Genomic DNA, 17,529 nt, shown 5'->3' with positions numbered 1-17,529 from the left:
TTCTGGTTCATGTGTTAGATCACATCTCTTTCTTTCTATCATTGTGGACAAAAGAGAGATTTATAACATCAGATGTATTGCAAAATAAAAACTTGTCTTGCATTTTTAGGCTTCTTTTCTATTTTCTGTCATATTTCATCATAATAACAGAACAAATCTTCAAACTCAGAAGAAAAAATAAAAACCAACCAAAAAGACTACTAAGAAACTGATACTTATATGCATAATATTGTATCGAAGTTTCAAACAGGGATATTGACCTTGAATGATTTTGAGACGGTTCTTGGATTCTCTCTCTATGCCTCCCTCAGACGGTGTAAGCTTGTTGAATGGTTTCAATGTCGAGACCTTTTAGTCTCACTACAGATTCAACATGACCCTTGAGTGTGTGAAGCTCCCGCAACCTATTAAAGTTTAAGAAAGAATGAGAAAATAACAAAATGTTCTGGTTTCGTCCTTAATATCCTAAACGTTCACAGGATGAAAAAGCATTCATGACTTTTACCTGGCAATCTCGGCTCTTCTCTTGGCTTCTTCAGCCATTTGGGAAAGCTCGTTGAAATGGGTTCGCTCTGGGAACATCTTAGCATCTGGTGCTTGCAGGCCGTGCAGGGTTCTCTGTGCATGCGCCCATTGTAGCTCCCTTTGTTCTTTCCCGAAGTCCTTCTGCCTTGTGAATGCAACCTATGGAACATATGCAGAATCAATCATAATCCGAGACTTATTTAAGGTATCCATTTGAGACACAATCCAAGATCAAGTACAGATAAGACAAGTGAAACTAAAACTGTTGCTTTTTGGTACATACCCTTTGTTCAATAACAAGATCCCAGGCTCTGCCGCTAAGGGCATAACGAATCAAGAACTTGATGATATCAAGAGGAATATAGAATACGATATTGTAAAGCCAAATGACCCCGGCCCATCCCCACCCGATTCCTTCTATTGCAGCAAAGCTCCAATTTGCATAAACTGCAATTAGAGTAGCCACCTGTTTTGGAAGAAAAATATCAAGAATGGAACAGCGGTTTATAACTCTGACTCGAGTGCTGACCACAGATAGTGAAGTGCCACACTGACCAATTGTGCGAGGATAAATGCTATCACAAGCAACATCCCAGGACGTTCTACATAAGACCAACTCCGTGATCGGGTCACAAAGATAAGCGCCTGACTTATGATGCTGACTTGTAGGTATATTGCTGAGGCAAGCTTTCGGAAATCATCATGTGCTGTTTTCTCAAGGGTTGCAACTCCAAAAGTTCGCTGGTCAATAAGACGCATAAAACAGGAGTTCATGATTTCATCTAAACGGAGAGTTAATGTTTCAATAGAGTAGCAACGTAAAACAGCTTCTGAGGTGTTCATGGAGTGCATAATCCAACGAGAAAAAAACAAGCAAGAGTAGTGTTTCTTTACAGAAGAGAGAGACTATACCGGGAAGAAGTCGGTTTTATATGCAACCCAGAAAAATATAACTGTCATCATTGCCATGTAGCTCCCAAACACAACACCAGTTGCAAAAATCTCTGACAGTTTCCAGCTATCTGGAAGAGGGGAAGGTTTCACTCTGTCTTTTGATATTGTCATAATTGTGCCTATAAAGTCAGCGCCACAAGAGTTAATCAAATACAGCAGAATACTAGAAAAACAATGTAAACCAGCAAAAGGTATAGATATGCTGAAATCCTAGAACCATATATTTCTCTAATCAGTTTTGGTACAGTTTTGACAGAAATATAGAGTAATGTATGCCAAAATAATGAACGAACCGTCATTCAGGATCGCGATGATAAGAACCATGAAAGGTGGAAAATCAAACTTCCATATAAGAGCCAGTAGCATGAAGCCAAGCTGAATTAACATAGATTGTAGAAAAGGAAATCACAAGGAGTATGAGTATCATACACATGAAAATCAAGTTGTAAATGGAACTTGGTAAAAAACAAGTAGGGAGAAATTAAAAGAACAAATCAAATGCCAACTTACGACGATACGGATAGTGATGGACACCGCATATATCTGTACAGAAAAATAAAAAGCCGGCTCAAGTTATTTGTTTACGAAACAAAAGAACCAATGATATTGACTTGCAAATTATACACAACTAACAGAGCTGCATAAATAGGATATGGTCAGTATGATACATTCCACGATTCCTCCATGACAATGCAGAGAAAGTTGAAAGACTTGATGGAGACTGAGAATAAATGCGACACTCACAGTATAATTTTTCATTCTCTGGAAGATAGCACGACTGGTCAAGACAGCGCTGATGATAACACTTAGACCAGGTTCAGTAAGAACGATATCTGAAGCGCTGCGTGCTGCGTCAGTTGCATCAGCAACTGCAATGCCAATATCAGCTTTTTTAAGAGCAGGAGCATCATTTACTCCATCACCTGTCATTCCACAGATATGCTTCCTCGCTTGTAGTCGCTTAACTATCTCATATTTATGCTCTGCAAACCATTTTTTTGAGTAATTTGGTTAAAATCCTGAGATGAACTATGATTGATTAAGTTTTTGGAGAAACAGGAAAACAAAATTTACCAGGAAAAACGCCAGCAAAGCCATCTGCCTTTTCTATGAGATCATCGATGGGTAAGGCACCTATAGACTCATCCTTGTGCTGTCCAAGCAAAGCAGATGAAGGGTACATGTTGGTTCCCATTCCTAAACGGCGTCCAGTCTCTTTTCCTATAGCCAACTGATCCCCTATAGAATTCAACAAACCTTTAGCAAAGACAAACAAAGTCGGAAAAGAAGAGGCATAACTCAACATCATCGACGAAAAATGAGAAGGCTGTCCTGAACTCCTGATTAAGGTGTCATTAGAATAAGGATACGCTTTTCAATACCAGAAATTAAAAAACTATATACATGGAAAAGCATTTTGTGATCATTTTGGCTTTTAAGCGTGATAACTTAAGTTCTGAGTAGAACAAAAATTCACCTGTGATCATTTTGACATTCACCCCAAGATTTAAAGCCCTTCTAATTGTCTCGGCACTGTCATGCCTTGGTGGGTCAAAAAGAGGCATGAGACCCATAAATTGCCAAGGGCCTCCAGCACTTTCCTTCGTCCCTTCTGGAACTTCCTGCAGAAGGCCAAACACTTCCAACCATGAATCTTGTATCAACTTACACTAATATATCCCGAGAAACTTGAGGAGCTGGTCTCCATTTACCTGGTATGCCACAGCAAGAGATCGCAAACCCCGTTCAGCAAACTTGTCTATTACAGCATGAACTCTCCGCTCGATCTCTGCTGTATTGTACGCAAGATTTAGGATCTGAGACATTGGCAATAGAAGCTAATAAGACTATGCTCAACACCAAACTTTTTTAAAAGAACATATATGGCAACCGACAGCTTACTTGCTCAGGTGCACCTTTGCTGACCCTATGCATTTTACCATCATTGTCAATATATGTAAGAGCCGTCCTTTTATCAGTGGGATTGAATGGAAGAAAGTGAACCTCTCGAACACCAGCTCGTGCCTACAGAAAGCAATATTGAGGAAGATTTAGACTAACAGTGTAGTTCTGTAGGAATTAAAATAAAAATGTGTCCGTAGTAAACCAGTATTACCTCTTTAGGGTCAGCAAGCATCCCAACTATAGCAGCATCTATGGCATCCTGGTTTTCAAGTCTAGAAGCTTGAGCGGCCATCAGGACTACTGTATCCGCATCCACTCCTTTTGTGAAAACCTATTTACAGAAAACTTGAGATCAATCAGAAACAGGTACCATGATCCTGGATCCTCGAATTTATTTAACCAAGCCCACATTACCTCAATAAGATTTTTGTCAACAGTAAGTTTATTCAATGTTAAAGTTCCGGTCTTGTCGCTGCAAAGCACATCCATGCCAGCCATTTCCTCAATGGCTGTCATTCTCTTGGTTATTGCTCCCTGCGATATATATCAGAATATAAAAATACAGCCATTAGAACACAAAAATTTTAAGAAAATATTTTTGCAACACGGCTTACCAAATCCCACCCTATCATATATATATCATGCAATTTCATTGAAAACAAAATTCCTTAAGAAATTAAAAGACAACAATATACTGAACAGAAACTCTGTTAAACACATCTTATGTGGATCTGGCTAACCTGCTGAGATAGTCTATGCGAGCCAATGGCCATGGTCACAGACAGAACTGTAGGCATGGCAATAGGGATACCTCCAATGAGAAGCACAAGAAGATTATCAATTCCAGGACGGTAGGCTCGGTGTTGAATGGGATACATCACGACAATCTCAATGACCATCCCCACTGCAATAGAGCAAATGCAGAAATTCCCAATGGAAGTTAAGACCTGAAACGACACAGATATAAAAATTAGTATAGTTTGAACTAAATTGAAAAGGAAATAACGATACAGCATACAAGATCCCAACATTGAGAACTTTCAAAACATGTACAGAATCATCATGCCTGTTGGAAATGGCCAACTTGGTTGGTCGTATCGACAAGATGCGCAGCCTTTCCAAAGAAAGTATGAACTCCTGTTGCAATCACTACTGCTTCAAGCTCTCCCTGTTTGCAAGTAGAGCCGGAATACACACCATCGCCTGGACCTTTGGTTACTGGGAGAGATTCACCGGTAAGAGAAGACTACAGCGCAAATGGTTCGAAACAGCTTCAGTACAAATTCTCAATTTGGAAAGTAGGAAAAACATAGCAGAATAGTATCTAAACATTTAAAAGTAGTAATGATTGAAGCACCACGATAAGTGTGTGTAATATGGGTCATCAGGGTCAAACCTGATCAATCTTAAGGGGATCACCCTCGAGAAGGCGAGCATCAGCTGGAACGATATCCCCGAGCTTGATGCTGATTATGTCACCCGGAACGAGAATTGCAGCATCCTGCTCACCCCACCTTCCATCTCGAAGAACCTTCACAAATTGTTTGACAAGAGATGCAAAATACATTAAGCCATTGATAACCATAAATGAGTAGATAAGAACCAAACTGCATATCTTAAGACAAATTCAAAGCAAAAACCTGAAAACAAACTATGAGAGTGGAGACTCTGTGGTTGAAAACAAGAAGCAATAAGCAAAAATATCAAACCTTTGCTTTTGGGGCAAGGCGTGCCATAAGAGCAGCAGCAGCATTCCCAGCGTTGTTCTCCTCTATGAAACTGATGGTAGAGTTTATCACAAGGAGAGTAATAATACCAACAAAGTCTTGCCAATCAGGAGGCTTCCCCTGGTAAGCAAAGCATTGTTAAGAACACGGACCAAAAGAAGTTAAATTCAAAAACGTAAAGAGTCAGGAATATGCTCACTCCTCCATTAGCAAGAACAATAGCCATGATAGCAGCAGCTTCCATCACCCAAGAAAGAGGATTCCACATGAAACCAAGAAATTTCAGGAATTTGCTTTCCTGCAGAAAAAAAATGAAGAAGGAACTTTTGCTTCAGAACATGGGAATTATATATATTTTGGAGCTTATAGAGCTAAATCCTAGAAACACAGGAAGACAAGATAAGAGAAGGAAAAGGGAACCTTCTTCTCTTCGAGCTTGTTATGTCCAAAGAGAGCAAGCCTCTCATCAGCAGCTTCAGTAGTGAGACCTTCTCTGCTACATCTCAGACTCTCAAAAACTTCTTCAATAGGCACATTCTCCTGCCAAAACAAGGAGAAAACTTCTTCAGACTCTTTCTCTCCCAGATAATATAACATCAAAAACAAACCAAAAAAAAACAAAACTTTGAGTAGATCTGTTACCAGATCCACCGTTTCTTTCAAAACAGCCTCAAGGACTTCTTCCTTGTCCCCCATATTCTCCAGCTACCTCAGACTACAAGAAAGAAAAAGAATAAAAGCAGACAAACAAATTATCAGAAAGTTGCCATGGGAAACACCACCAAAAAGCTTCAGAGAAAATATAGAAAAAAAAAAAGAGATGGAGAAACCTGTATGTTGAGTAGAGATTAGCTTATCTGCTTCTGTTAAGTTTTGGGTTGTTTTGGTTAGAGGTGTCAGAGAGAAGAAAGAAGAAGAGTAGAGAAGATGAGAAAACCGCTAAAGGTTAGTGGCAGTATGGGAAGCGAACACAAACTCCGACCTCTCTCTCTCTCTCTCTCCCCACACAATTATATCTTCTTCTTTTCCTTTCTTTTTTTCCTCTTTTTTTTAATAAATATTCTGAGTCTTGTTTTAGGCATCTTTTTCTTACTTGCTTTTTCAACATTTTTTCTCCATGCGTCAAGATTCAATTGACCTTTTAATATATATAAAAAATCATTTTAAGCTAACTATTTGTAAGCAACTTTGTAAAAATTGTAAAAGGTGATGACATGTTATTTCCAACATATTCAACTAGTAAGATACTGCCATCTTAACTTTAACAATACAGTAAATATGTTAACTTGAGAAAGAAAAAATGTGACTAGCTAGGGTCAAATTTTACAGCTAAACTACAAATGTAAATATTCAGTAAGTATCTGTGGTTAATCATAAAGAAACGTTGTACATCAGTAAATGTGATGACATATGATTAATTTTTGGTAAGACATTCATTCACTTTGCTTAAATAAATGATACTAGTGTAACTTAACCATATTTTTCTAAGCTAAAAAACAAATGAAAACGTATCAAGTTAATCGAGTTATATTACTACTATATATCAGTAGGCAAAGGTGAGGTTGCCGTCACTAATACAGTAGTAATTAAAGTTTGCATTTTTGGTGTAGGCGTCGATGACCGTTGGGGATTTCTCGTAAGAATTAAATACTTACTTACTGGTAACATTACATTTACATTGGAAATAAAAGCCATGTGCATAAAAAAAAAAATATGGTGGTGGTGGGCATATGCGAAGAAGAGAGAGCTGATGCTAAAATAAGCTTGAGAAAATTGACACGTGTCCATGGAAAACAAAAAAACACAGTTCACAATTTACAACACACGCCGAAACACAACCCACGTGACTGCAGACCTTTTTCTCTCTCTCCTTTTTAATTTCTTTTTCCATAAATCATAAAGTTGTGATTTTTTAATTTTATTTTCTGTTTTAAAAACAAGGTACCATGTTCCGTACGGTACCCGTCCGTAAGTTCGTTCGATACTACTTTTTTTATTTTTTTCCCACTTCATTAGGTATTATTAATTGGAGTTTGATTTGATAATTTGAAGCCTTTTGAGTTTTGAGTTTTTTTTTTTTTTTAATTCTTCTTTTTCTTTTTTTTTGGACAAAGTTTTGAAATTCTTCTTTTTCTTTTTTTTTTTGGACAAAGTTTTGAAATTCCTCTTTGGATAATGGAAATTTGACTAGACTATAGAAGATGATGGTTCATAATCATATGTATATATATCATCAAAGTAAAGTCACCTTTCAAATATATATATTTACTTTTAGCTTTTATCGATTGCTTATCATCGTGTTATTTTAATAATCAAAACATTACATCAATGTATTGTTTTAGGAGTATATTAGAGGTTAAATTTGCTTAGGAAAATACTTTATATAGGTAGGAAAAAATGTAATATTCCTGCTTTTGGTTATGGGGGGAGTAACAAATTATGAGCTGGCTAAAAAAAAAATATATATATATTATGAGCTATCTTGTATTTTGTATTTGAGAAGACGTGGTTTTGCTACCTTTTTCAAAACATGGATATATATATATATATATTTGGGCTTTAAGAAAGAAAACTTACGTTATTGAATGATGATGTCCTGGATAATAATTAAGTTGCTTGATGGGCCTATTTAAAGTGGCCTTTTGGATTAAAAACCCATTCACGGAACTTAATTAATGGGTTTACTTATACCCATTTGCTTTTTTGGTCCCCCTGCTTATATTAATACATATTGGGACGATTTTTAAATTACTAATTGAACATTAGAACACGGGAATGCTAGAACATTTTCGGATTATTAAGAAGAAAATTCGGATTAAATTTTGAGTGTTTTTTTAAAGTCATCTTCTGGCTTCTGCGCACACAAGGCAGGAGAGCTCCTGAGTCCTGAACCCAACAGTCAGGTTAATGGGTTCGCCGGAGAAGCAGCATCGCCGCCACATCGCCGCCGAATTTCTCCACAGCGCCGTAACCTCAATATCTTCTTCCATCGTTCCTCTCTTCCCTCCTAAAACGACGCCGTCTCGCGTGTGGCTCCCACTTAAATTCTCGGTCTCAGACGATGTCTCATCCCCTTTCGAATCGACGGTCAATAGCAAATCGTCTAAGTCATCCTCCGGTCTTAATTCAACGGTTAGGATATCATCTCTCAGCTCCGATGGGAAACGCGGTGGACCTGCCTTCGTCGGTCAGGTCTTTAGTATGTGTGACCTTACTGGCACTGGTCTTATGGCTGTTTCTACTCACTTCGATATTCCTTTCATCTCCAAGAGGTTTGTTATCACTCTTCTTCTTAATCCATTTGTTTCTCACTCTCGAATTTCAAGTTCGATTTAGTTTCCATGAGCCTAATTAGATTGTAGCTTCTATTACTTTACCACATGGTTCAGAGTTATTATCTCAATTTTTCTAGGTCTATGTATTGTTAATTTAGATTGAAGCTGTGGTTTCAACATGTTGATGATTTAGGCTACATTACATCTTGTGGGGCTAATCTGTAGAGGAATACTGGCTCTGATTTTGACAAGGAGATTAAACATATCTGCACTTTATTTCTCCTTTTTTCTTGACATTATAGAATTTTCTATGTGTTTTTTTTTACCTCACGTTTGTTTCTCTGCTTATATATACAGAACACCTGAGTGGCTAAAGAAAATGTTTTCAACTATCACTAAGAGCGAGAGGAATGGCCCTGTCTTCCGATTTTTCATGGATCTTGGTGATGCAGGTGCATTCACACTTCTCTTTGTAAGCTTTTTTTTTTTAGCAGTTTCCAGCTACGAAGTCTAGATGCGACTTGCTTTTTTGTTCTTTAAGATCTTTCTGGTTCTGAATTAGTCTGTAATAATTTGATTATTTGAATGAGTGTGGTAATGGAGATTCTGGAGGCATCTAATCTTTTCCTCCCCCATTATTCCTTGACCTCTAGAGCTTACAACTCCAAACTATGTTGTCTACTTTTTTGCATAATTTTTGCAATACTTTGGGTTTGGATCTTTTCCTGACGTGATGTTTATTTTCTCAGTTTCATATGTCAAAAAACTAAATATTCCAAGCGGAGTGGTTGGGGCTTGTCGACTTGATTTGGCATATGAGCATTTCAAGGTAAGCCGCTATTGCAACTAATATGCTGTTATATACTACATAGTCTACATCTGAATTGTATGTTTTGAATGAATAAATTTTGTTTCATTTTTCTCAGGAGAAGCCTCACTTATTTCAGTTTGTTCCAAATGAGAGGCAGGTAACATCACGTCAGTGCGAAATGCATTTCGGGGATTTCTTTACTCCCTTTATTAATGACGTACTTCTAACTTAAAGGGTTTCTGATTCGCAGGTGAAGGCTGCCAATAAACTTCTCAAGTCTATGCCACAAAATGGTAAAAAACAAAAGGTGGATGGTGTTCCTGTTTTCGGTGCTCAAAATTTGGACATCGCTGTTGCAACTGCAGATGGGATTAAGTGGTGAGCTTTTACTGATGCAAAACAATGTGAATTTGGTATTCCTTGTAATGAACTCCCTCCAAGTGTTACTATCTGAACACATGGCCTTAAAGTTTTCTTGCAGATTTGGCTGCAGTTTAATATGATAATTGTGCAAATGGTTTCTTGAATATGAAAAATCCTGGAATCGTTTTTAGTATCTAATTTTATTAACCTTTACCAGGTATACACCTTACTTCTTTGATAAAGCTGTACTAGATAACATTCTTGACGAGTCCGTCGATCAACATTTCCATACTTTAATACAAACTCGACATGTGCAACGACGACGGGATGTTGTTGATGATAGCTTAACTTCAGAGGTTATGGAAGAGATGGGAGATAGCATGCTAGAGCCACCAGAGGTACACAATTGATTTTTATTTTTGCCAACTCTACTGATTCCTTTTATGAAAAATTCTAAGTAAAAATTGTCAGTTGCTACTCTTATGATCCTGCTGGGTTCCTATGGGTAGGGATTTTCCATCTAGAGATCATGTTTATTTATTTATGGAGCTTATCGTTTTTAGCAGACACAAATATTGATAATGACTATGTGTTCTTTCTGGGTGGTATTAGAGTTTCTAAACCCTTTGGTATTCAATCTCGTGTTAATGATGCTGTAGGTTCAAGAAGCCATGGAGGAGATTGGCAGTTCCGGAATTCCTTTGAGTGTTGTTGCAAAGGCTGCAGAGATTCAGCTCCTATATGCTGTTGACAGAGTACTTCTAGGTAGTAGATGGTTTCGAAAAGCCACAGGGATCCAGCCAAAGTTGCCGTATTTGGTCGATTCTTTTGAAAGAAGGTATGCTCTTGCATGTTTCCATAATTTTTAAACTTTTTTATTGAAAGGTGCTAACAATTTGGTCTCTAACACCGTTATATTTACATAGTAGAAGCAAAACTTGTGAAATTTGCTCCAGCAGAATTTGAAGTTTGGATATTTGACATAGAATTTCAGTTCTGTATGTACTCAAACTGGAAAAGGTTTAAATCTTTTCTAAACCTTTTCTAGTTTAAGTTGTAGGAGGACTGAGATTTAAGAATTTTACTATAAATCTGTGCAACCAAATCTAATTGATGTGATTTACAAAGACCAACACAAAAAAATCTTAAATGCCTCGTCTCACTTATTAGGTAGCTAATTTTTTCCTCTAATGTTGCTCTCAGGAGTGCATTATCTATCCAAAGAGCGTCAGGGTCAGCAGCTAGATGTCTTAGTGATTCAGTAGAAACAGATACTTCCGCATCACTGCTAAGAGTAGAAGAAGGTGATAGTCCAAGGGAAGACGAGAAAAGACGGCAAAATCTCTGGTTCCCTTTTGGAGATTGGCTTAAACACTCTGTGTCGAGAAAAGATCAGGCTCATCAGAAGGGCTCATCAGGTCAAAGGTACTTATTGTTCTCAAAACATCTGAAGACAAACAAACACGTTGTTGAAGAGAGTAATAATCTTAAAACATGCATTTCTATCGGTTTCCAGGGATATGGAATCTAGAGATAGAGAAATGCTGCAAAGTCCTTTCTTACCAAAGATAACAATGGTGGGGATATCAACAGGAGAAGCAGCACAGATGAGCAAGGCTAATCTGAAGAAAACAATGGAAGATTTAACAGAAGATTTGGAGCAATCTGATGAAGGGAACGATCATGGTTCGAAACGTTATGACCCGCTAAAGATTGAAGAGAGAGATCCTCTGTTTGTTGCAAACGTTGGAGATTACTATTCGGGTTTGGCGAAAGCTGGTTCTGCTCGGTTGTCACGTCGAGGTGATGACCAGTAACGAAACACATCCTAGGTCATAGCATATACTTTGTATGAATTGTGCAAGCCTAGTTACTATTTTGTTGTTACCTCATATAATGCTTTTAGGCATGTATTATTATCAAAAATAAAAAATGTTTCTTCTAAATTCCTTTTTGTTTCTATTAAAAATAAAAAATTACCCGATGAGATTAATAATGGGCTTTTTCAGTATAAAGTAAGATCCATCAGTGGCCCAATATTCAATTGCAATGAAGGACCAAACTATAAACTTAATAAATGAAACAAACAAAACTGTGATTGGTTATAGCGTAGTCGATTTCGAGCCTCGTGGTCGTAGATATAGATCGAGGAAACGAAGGAGGAGAAATAGATACAATCTCGTTTTGTGGGATACGAAATTCAAATTAGTCTGTGCGAGAAACTCAGATAAACCCTCGCAAATCCTAAATCGGTGGGAGATTGAAGAACGGTTCACGGAAATATGAAGACGACGAAGGGAGGGAAAGTGATGAACCCTACTGATGCCTATCGCAAGGAGCAACGCAAGAGAGAAATTAAACGTGTAAGGGTTTTTGCTTTCTCCATTCTGAGTTTGCCCTTCTTCTTTTTTTGGTTGGCTTATTGATGAAATCGAAATGGGATCAATTTTTTTTTGTAGCTCTATGAGTTTTAGATTCAGGTTAAATTGCTTTGTTTTCTGTTTTCGCTTAGATTCATATATTACTCTTTGGTGGAGTTTATAGCTTGTTTTGGTGATTTTTAACATTTGTTCAAGTGGGAGAAATCTATATCCTAAATTAGACTCTCTTTTTTTTTGTTGTTTAGGCATTAGAGAAATTAATTTGGTAATCTGACATTTGCATGCTCATACTCGTTTAGGTCAATAGCTTTGCAGTAGCTAAGAGAGTGAAGAGATTGAGATTTTTTTACCATCTTATTCAATTGTTGTCTCATTATCTGTGAGCATATATTGTTGGTGTGTGTCTGTTTGTTACTTATATAGTTATGTCTTACCCTTTACATTATATTTGGTTACAGAACAAGAAAGAGAGGCAGAAGGTAAGAGAAGTTGGAATTTTGAAGAAGGATCCTGAGCAAATCAAGGAACAGATCAGGAAACTTGATATGTCAAGTAAGTTATGCGCTACTTCTAGTATAATCTCACATTTATATGCTCTGTATTGTTACTGCTGAGTGTATAATTTAAGCTGCAAACAACTTATACCTTAAAATTTAATATTTCCGGTTTCATAGTTATCTTCAGCTTACAAGTTGCTCGGGGTGTCCCGGCCCGAAAAAATTAGATTTTTTCATCTCTACCAAACTAATACAGAGTTGATATTTTGATTGGTGTAGAAGCTGAAGGTGCTTTGGACAAAGCAAGAAAACATAAAAAGAGACAGCTTGAAGATACTCTTAAGATGGTGGTGAAGAAGAGAAAGGTATGTCTCTAGTAGAGTTAGGTTTTATTCCTTTGCCTCACAGGCACCCCCATCTTATTGGCTGTTTTTGTCTTCTTATTCTTTTGTATCTATTGTTCTTACAGGAATATGATGAGAAAAAGAAGGAGCAAGGTGAGGCCACAGCCTCTGTTATGTTCAGGTGATTAATTGTTTTATCGGTGTTACTTTCATTTTGCCCTAAAATTATTGATTGATAAGATGTCATCGGCCTTCTATTAGATATATGTATAACATGTTTGTGCTTCTATGCAGTCATCTACCCCCTCAACGAAGAACAACCGGCGAAGAGGACTTAAAACCAGAGGTACTTAGTTTGTTTTCTTTCTGTCCCCTCTGATTGATTTCGAAAACCTCCCTTACTTTTCTGCATATTATGACAGGACTCTGTTTACTATCATCCTACTTTGAACCCGACTGGTGCACCACCCCCTGGAAAACCACCAATGTATAATTCATCAATAGGTATATATATCTTTGGTTAATGCTGCTTCAGAAAATTAAAACAGTCCTTTTATTTAATCTTTAAAATGATTTACATTTTTTAATGTTTTTACAGGGCCTAGTATCTCCTCAGATGGTGCTTCATCTAGTGGTGCTGCATTGTCTTCTATTACTGAGTTAGACGATTCAGTCCTAGTTGCTCCTCCTCCTCTTCCTCCACTCCCTCCTCTACCGGATGGGAATAATACTTTATCAGCTTCTTTGCCACCTCCACCTCCTTTGCCACCAACTACAGGCCTCACTTTGCCACATGCACCATTCCCACCACCACCTCCGGGGCCACCACCAAAAGAGCAGGATTTCGTTCGTCCTCCTCTTCCCCCTGCTCCTCCTGGTCTAGTTGGAAATGAAGGTGATGGAAGATTCCCTGAATCATCAGATGTAACCTTGAACAATGGCAAGGTAAAACCTCATTCTGTTATTGATAGCTGTCTTAAATTGGTGCAGTTTTATGTGTTTCCGTGTATCAGATGAATAACGATTGAAACTTGATTATGTTTTTTTCATATTTATGGTGCAGAATGCTGATATAACTACTGTCCCTCCTCCCCCACCACCCGGCCTTCCGTCAGGTCCTCCAAGCAATGAATCTGAGAGTGGCCCATCAGAATCTAACGCGAGTAGTTTTCAAAATGCTAACCTCTCTAAGATGGTTGCACCACCGCCACCACCACCTATACATCAGCAACATCAATCAACATTTGCAGGAGCTGCTGCTCCACTGACTAATTTTCAAACTGATGCTCATCTGCTTCCAGGAATGTTGCGTTTTCCACCTCAACCGTCTCCACTCGATATGCATCCTCCGCATCCTGGAATGTTGGGTGGTCATCTGATCCCAAGGCTACCGCATGGCCCACCTCCTGGACCGCCTCCTATGATGAGACCGCCGCTTCCACCAGGACCACCACCGTCTAGTTTTCAAGACAGTCAAGCAATGATTAGACCATATGTACCAAACAAGCCATCTTATGTGAAATCTGCTGCTCCTACTGTTGTCAGGAGACCACTCGCTCAACACACACCTGAGCTTACATCCATGGTGAGTTACATTAATTCACTATATCTTTTTGGTATATCTCATTGAAATTCCCCGCATCAACCCAAATATGTTATCTGTTGTTGTTGTTGTTGTGCAGGTCCCTGCGTCAGTTCGAGTCAGAAGAGAAACAGTAGCTGTGACCAAACCAAAGCCGAAGACTTCGACGGGCACGAGCTTGGGTTTTACACCAAGAGCGGTGGCTTCTGCTGCACCTGTGAAGATAGAGTCAGCCAAGACATCTGCAGCTTCAAAGCCACCTAGCATTGATGATTCTTACACAGCTTTCCTAGAAGACATGAAAGCTCTTGGAGCGCTTGATGGATAAACTTATGGTCTTATTGTCTTCAAACAGTGTTAATTTGGTGTTGTTGGATTAAGACCTTGGAGAAGTAAAGATTGTTATATGAACATAACTCTGGTAACAGTTTTGTCTTAATTACCAATCTCAAAGAAGAAGAAAAAAAATAACTCATATTATTTTTGAGTTTAGAAGAATACATGGTTGAAAAGCAATTTCTAGAGTAAAAAAGGGTATAGCATTAACAAGATCTAGAGGGCATGTTGTTGAAATTTCTTACCAATAATTTGGAGACTATATAAAAGGCCAATAATTGATGGAATTCAAGTTCCCCTTTTGGGAGGGTATTATTGGACATATTAGTGCGATGTGTTTCGATTTCTTTGTTATTTTGTCGTAAGAATTTTGCCATTGGAAATTAGTGTAACCTACTTCCTAGTCACTACGGCAAGAAGATTTACGAGATCTTTTGGTTTAGAAGAAACCAATTATCCATAGATATACTAAAAACTCATAGATTTTGTTTTGCCATTGTTAATTAAGATTGTCAGACAATACCTAAACTTGTACTTGAAACACACATGTACAAATCGGGGATGATCATGTCATGATGATGTAAGAGTTGTTTCTAGGTCAACAAAGACTTTTCAGATGAGAGACAAACAAAATTTGGAAGTGGGTAATAGGGAAATGGTCCACCAGTTCGTGTATGTAACTTTAGTTAAAAATTTGTATCCTTTAGTCAAAAAAGGAAAATCTCATCTGCGTTCGACAGTGATGTATATAAATAGTGTGTGAATATATGTATAAACCTCACGATTTTAGGTTAAAGCTTTACGTGTAGTCTATATCTCAACACCTAACACCATAAATGTTTTCTTATTCGTTCGCATTGAGACTGCATTACACTATTTAATATATACTATTGTATAAAAGTCTTGTTTTGCTTTGGCCGCCGAACGAGAGGAGTCACTATGTGCATATCCCACATGGATGCAACTATCAATATCTAATCAATCAAAGTGGTGACGATTTTTTTCTCAACAAACTTAGAAATGAATTTGAAAACCCTTGGCAAGTGTTTTAGTTAGAGAGTCTCAACTCAACCCTTTATAAAACAAACTTTATCCTTGTTCTTATTATACAGTTTGTCCCATCATGTATCGTCGTGGACAAATGTATTCCACTCGTATCATTTGTTTGTCCTATCTAATAACATGGTTGATGAGTGCTTTGTAGTCCGATACGTAATTTCATTACATAGATCAACATTAAAACTCACATCACAGTTCAAGTTTTAAAGTAATTTCTAGAAATGTCTAGATAGCAAGTAGAACTCATTTTTACCTTCTAGAATATCATCATAAGCCACCAATTAATTAACATATACATTGATGATAAAGATCGAGTGGACTATTTCAAAAAGTCCAATGGGGGTTTATTAATGAAATAAAAGTCCATGCCGTTGAATAAACTCAATTTTCATATACATATAATGTTAGTGAGAAGTAGCTAGGAGATGCAATTAAGAGAAAAATGTCGTCAAGGGAGATCCAAGTTGGCAGGCGTTGCCATTAATTTGCATTTTTATATTTGTTTGCTCCCATCTAGATCTTGAAGAAAACAGAAACAAGTGAGAGACTTGGAATTAGAATTAAAGTTTTGTGGCCCTTGATTCAATCTGCTCCGACGACATGGCCCGCTTTGATATTTAGACCTATAGCTTTATAAGTTAACGATGGATTCTTTAGTATAATAGTCGTAGCTATAGCTAGTGCGTTGTTCAAATTATTCGGTTGTTTTTCATGTTTGATCATCTCACTTTTAAAAGCTCTTAAAAGGGCTTGTATCTTTTGCCCAAAAAAAAAATTGTTTGTATCTATTGTAATATGCCTCAGCCTTACTAGTAGAGATGTTTTAGTCGGCAGACAAAATTTAATGTGTTTCTCCTCGGTGGTTATAAACTTCTCTAACTACTACTCAATGTATCCGATTTTAGCCAAAAGCACTCCTGAGAATTATTATCACTGGGACGTCTAGAATATTATATAGAGATGACATGCGATTTTTGAAACATAGAAAAAGGAATTGTTGCCTCTTCTATGACATTTTATATAAACGAAACTTTATAAAAGCGTGTGGGAAAAGGGGATATGCGAAGCAACCTAACAAAAGATAATAGTTTTTCAAGAAAGGATAATAATATAACCCTATTTTAATAAACTTGAAAGGTAAAAAGATGTAAAAATGTTCACATGGACGTAGAAATTGACCCAATTGTTCATCTTCATCATGTTAGGTAATGCTAAAGTATGCCAATATGGTTAACATACGTAAGGGGACGGATTTTATTTGATTAAGTCTTGTCATTGATCAAAACCAAGAAGAATTAGATCATACATGTAGACTTTATAGTTAAATACGAATACACGACATGTAAGTTCTCTATTGGCTATATCTAGATGCTCAAAATGTCTAAGCCTTAATTGTTGTTTTAAACACTCCATCCTCTACATACACGAAAATATTTACGTTTTGAGAGTTCTTGTAGTTTCCATAAAGTTAGTAAACAATGTCTCACACATTTCTTTTTATTCTTAAAGAAAATAATACAAGAACTGGAAACTTTTTCGAAAATCAAACTTCGAGAAGGAGAGGGTTGACAAGTTCATATATCCCAATCGAATTTAATAATTTTTGAGATAGACAAATTAGCGTAACTGTCTCACCCTATCCAAGAATTTTATTCATATCTCTCTTATAAGCTTTCTTTAATATTATTTTACAAAAAAAGTTTTCAACGTCTATTTCGTATTTAGACACAACTATGTCCCTATGGTCCTCATATATAGTCTCCTTGTGAG

The 17,529-nt window shown here is 37.3% G+C and overlaps 3 protein-coding genes across 3 annotated transcripts; 2 read left to right on the top strand and 1 right to left on the bottom strand.

Moving 5' to 3' along the window:
* Positions 1-56: 56 nt before the first annotated feature.
* On the bottom strand, positions 57-6,123 carry LOC17876786 (ATPase 11, plasma membrane-type). The gene is made up of 22 exons (XM_006279897.2): positions 5,942-6,123; positions 5,754-5,826; positions 5,532-5,651; positions 5,311-5,409; positions 5,094-5,231; positions 4,781-4,915; positions 4,451-4,630; positions 4,125-4,331; positions 3,799-3,918; positions 3,596-3,715; positions 3,382-3,504; positions 3,192-3,296; positions 2,957-3,101; positions 2,554-2,718; positions 2,224-2,462; positions 1,990-2,022; positions 1,773-1,854; positions 1,438-1,598; positions 1,081-1,266; positions 809-991; positions 506-684; positions 57-404 (listed from the first exon to the last, which is right to left on the bottom strand). Exons 2-22 carry the CDS (start codon positions 5,805-5,807, stop codon positions 308-310), a joined length of 2,871 nt encoding a protein of 956 aa, XP_006279959.1. The 5' UTR covers positions 5,808-5,826; positions 5,942-6,123; the 3' UTR covers positions 57-307.
* A 1,753-nt stretch (positions 6,124-7,876) lies between these two features.
* On the top strand, positions 7,877-11,506 carry LOC17874627. The gene is made up of 9 exons (XM_006282049.2): positions 7,877-8,383; positions 8,744-8,838; positions 9,136-9,215; positions 9,313-9,354; positions 9,448-9,575; positions 9,778-9,958; positions 10,220-10,398; positions 10,764-10,985; positions 11,077-11,506. The coding sequence occupies exons 1-9, from the start codon at positions 8,019-8,021 to the stop codon at positions 11,375-11,377; spliced, it is 1,593 nt and encodes a 530-aa protein (XP_006282111.1). The 5' UTR covers positions 7,877-8,018; the 3' UTR covers positions 11,378-11,506.
* Positions 11,507-11,663: 157 nt separating this feature from the next.
* On the top strand, positions 11,664-14,862 carry LOC17876748 (formin-like protein 3). Its single transcript, XM_006280251.2, has 9 exons — positions 11,664-11,923; positions 12,400-12,493; positions 12,718-12,803; positions 12,908-12,963; positions 13,077-13,128; positions 13,205-13,286; positions 13,381-13,727; positions 13,846-14,367; positions 14,465-14,862. The coding sequence occupies exons 1-9, from the start codon at positions 11,843-11,845 to the stop codon at positions 14,690-14,692; spliced, it is 1,548 nt and encodes a 515-aa protein (XP_006280313.1). The 5' UTR covers positions 11,664-11,842; the 3' UTR covers positions 14,693-14,862.
* Positions 14,863-17,529: the final 2,667 nt, after the last annotated feature.

This window comes from Capsella rubella, unplaced genomic scaffold, assembly GCF_000375325.1.
Source record: "Capsella rubella cultivar Monte Gargano unplaced genomic scaffold, Caprub1_0 scaffold_8, whole genome shotgun sequence".
NCBI lineage: Eukaryota > Viridiplantae > Streptophyta > Magnoliopsida > Brassicales > Brassicaceae > Capsella > Capsella rubella.
This window is presented reverse-complemented; position numbering and strand designations above follow the sequence as displayed.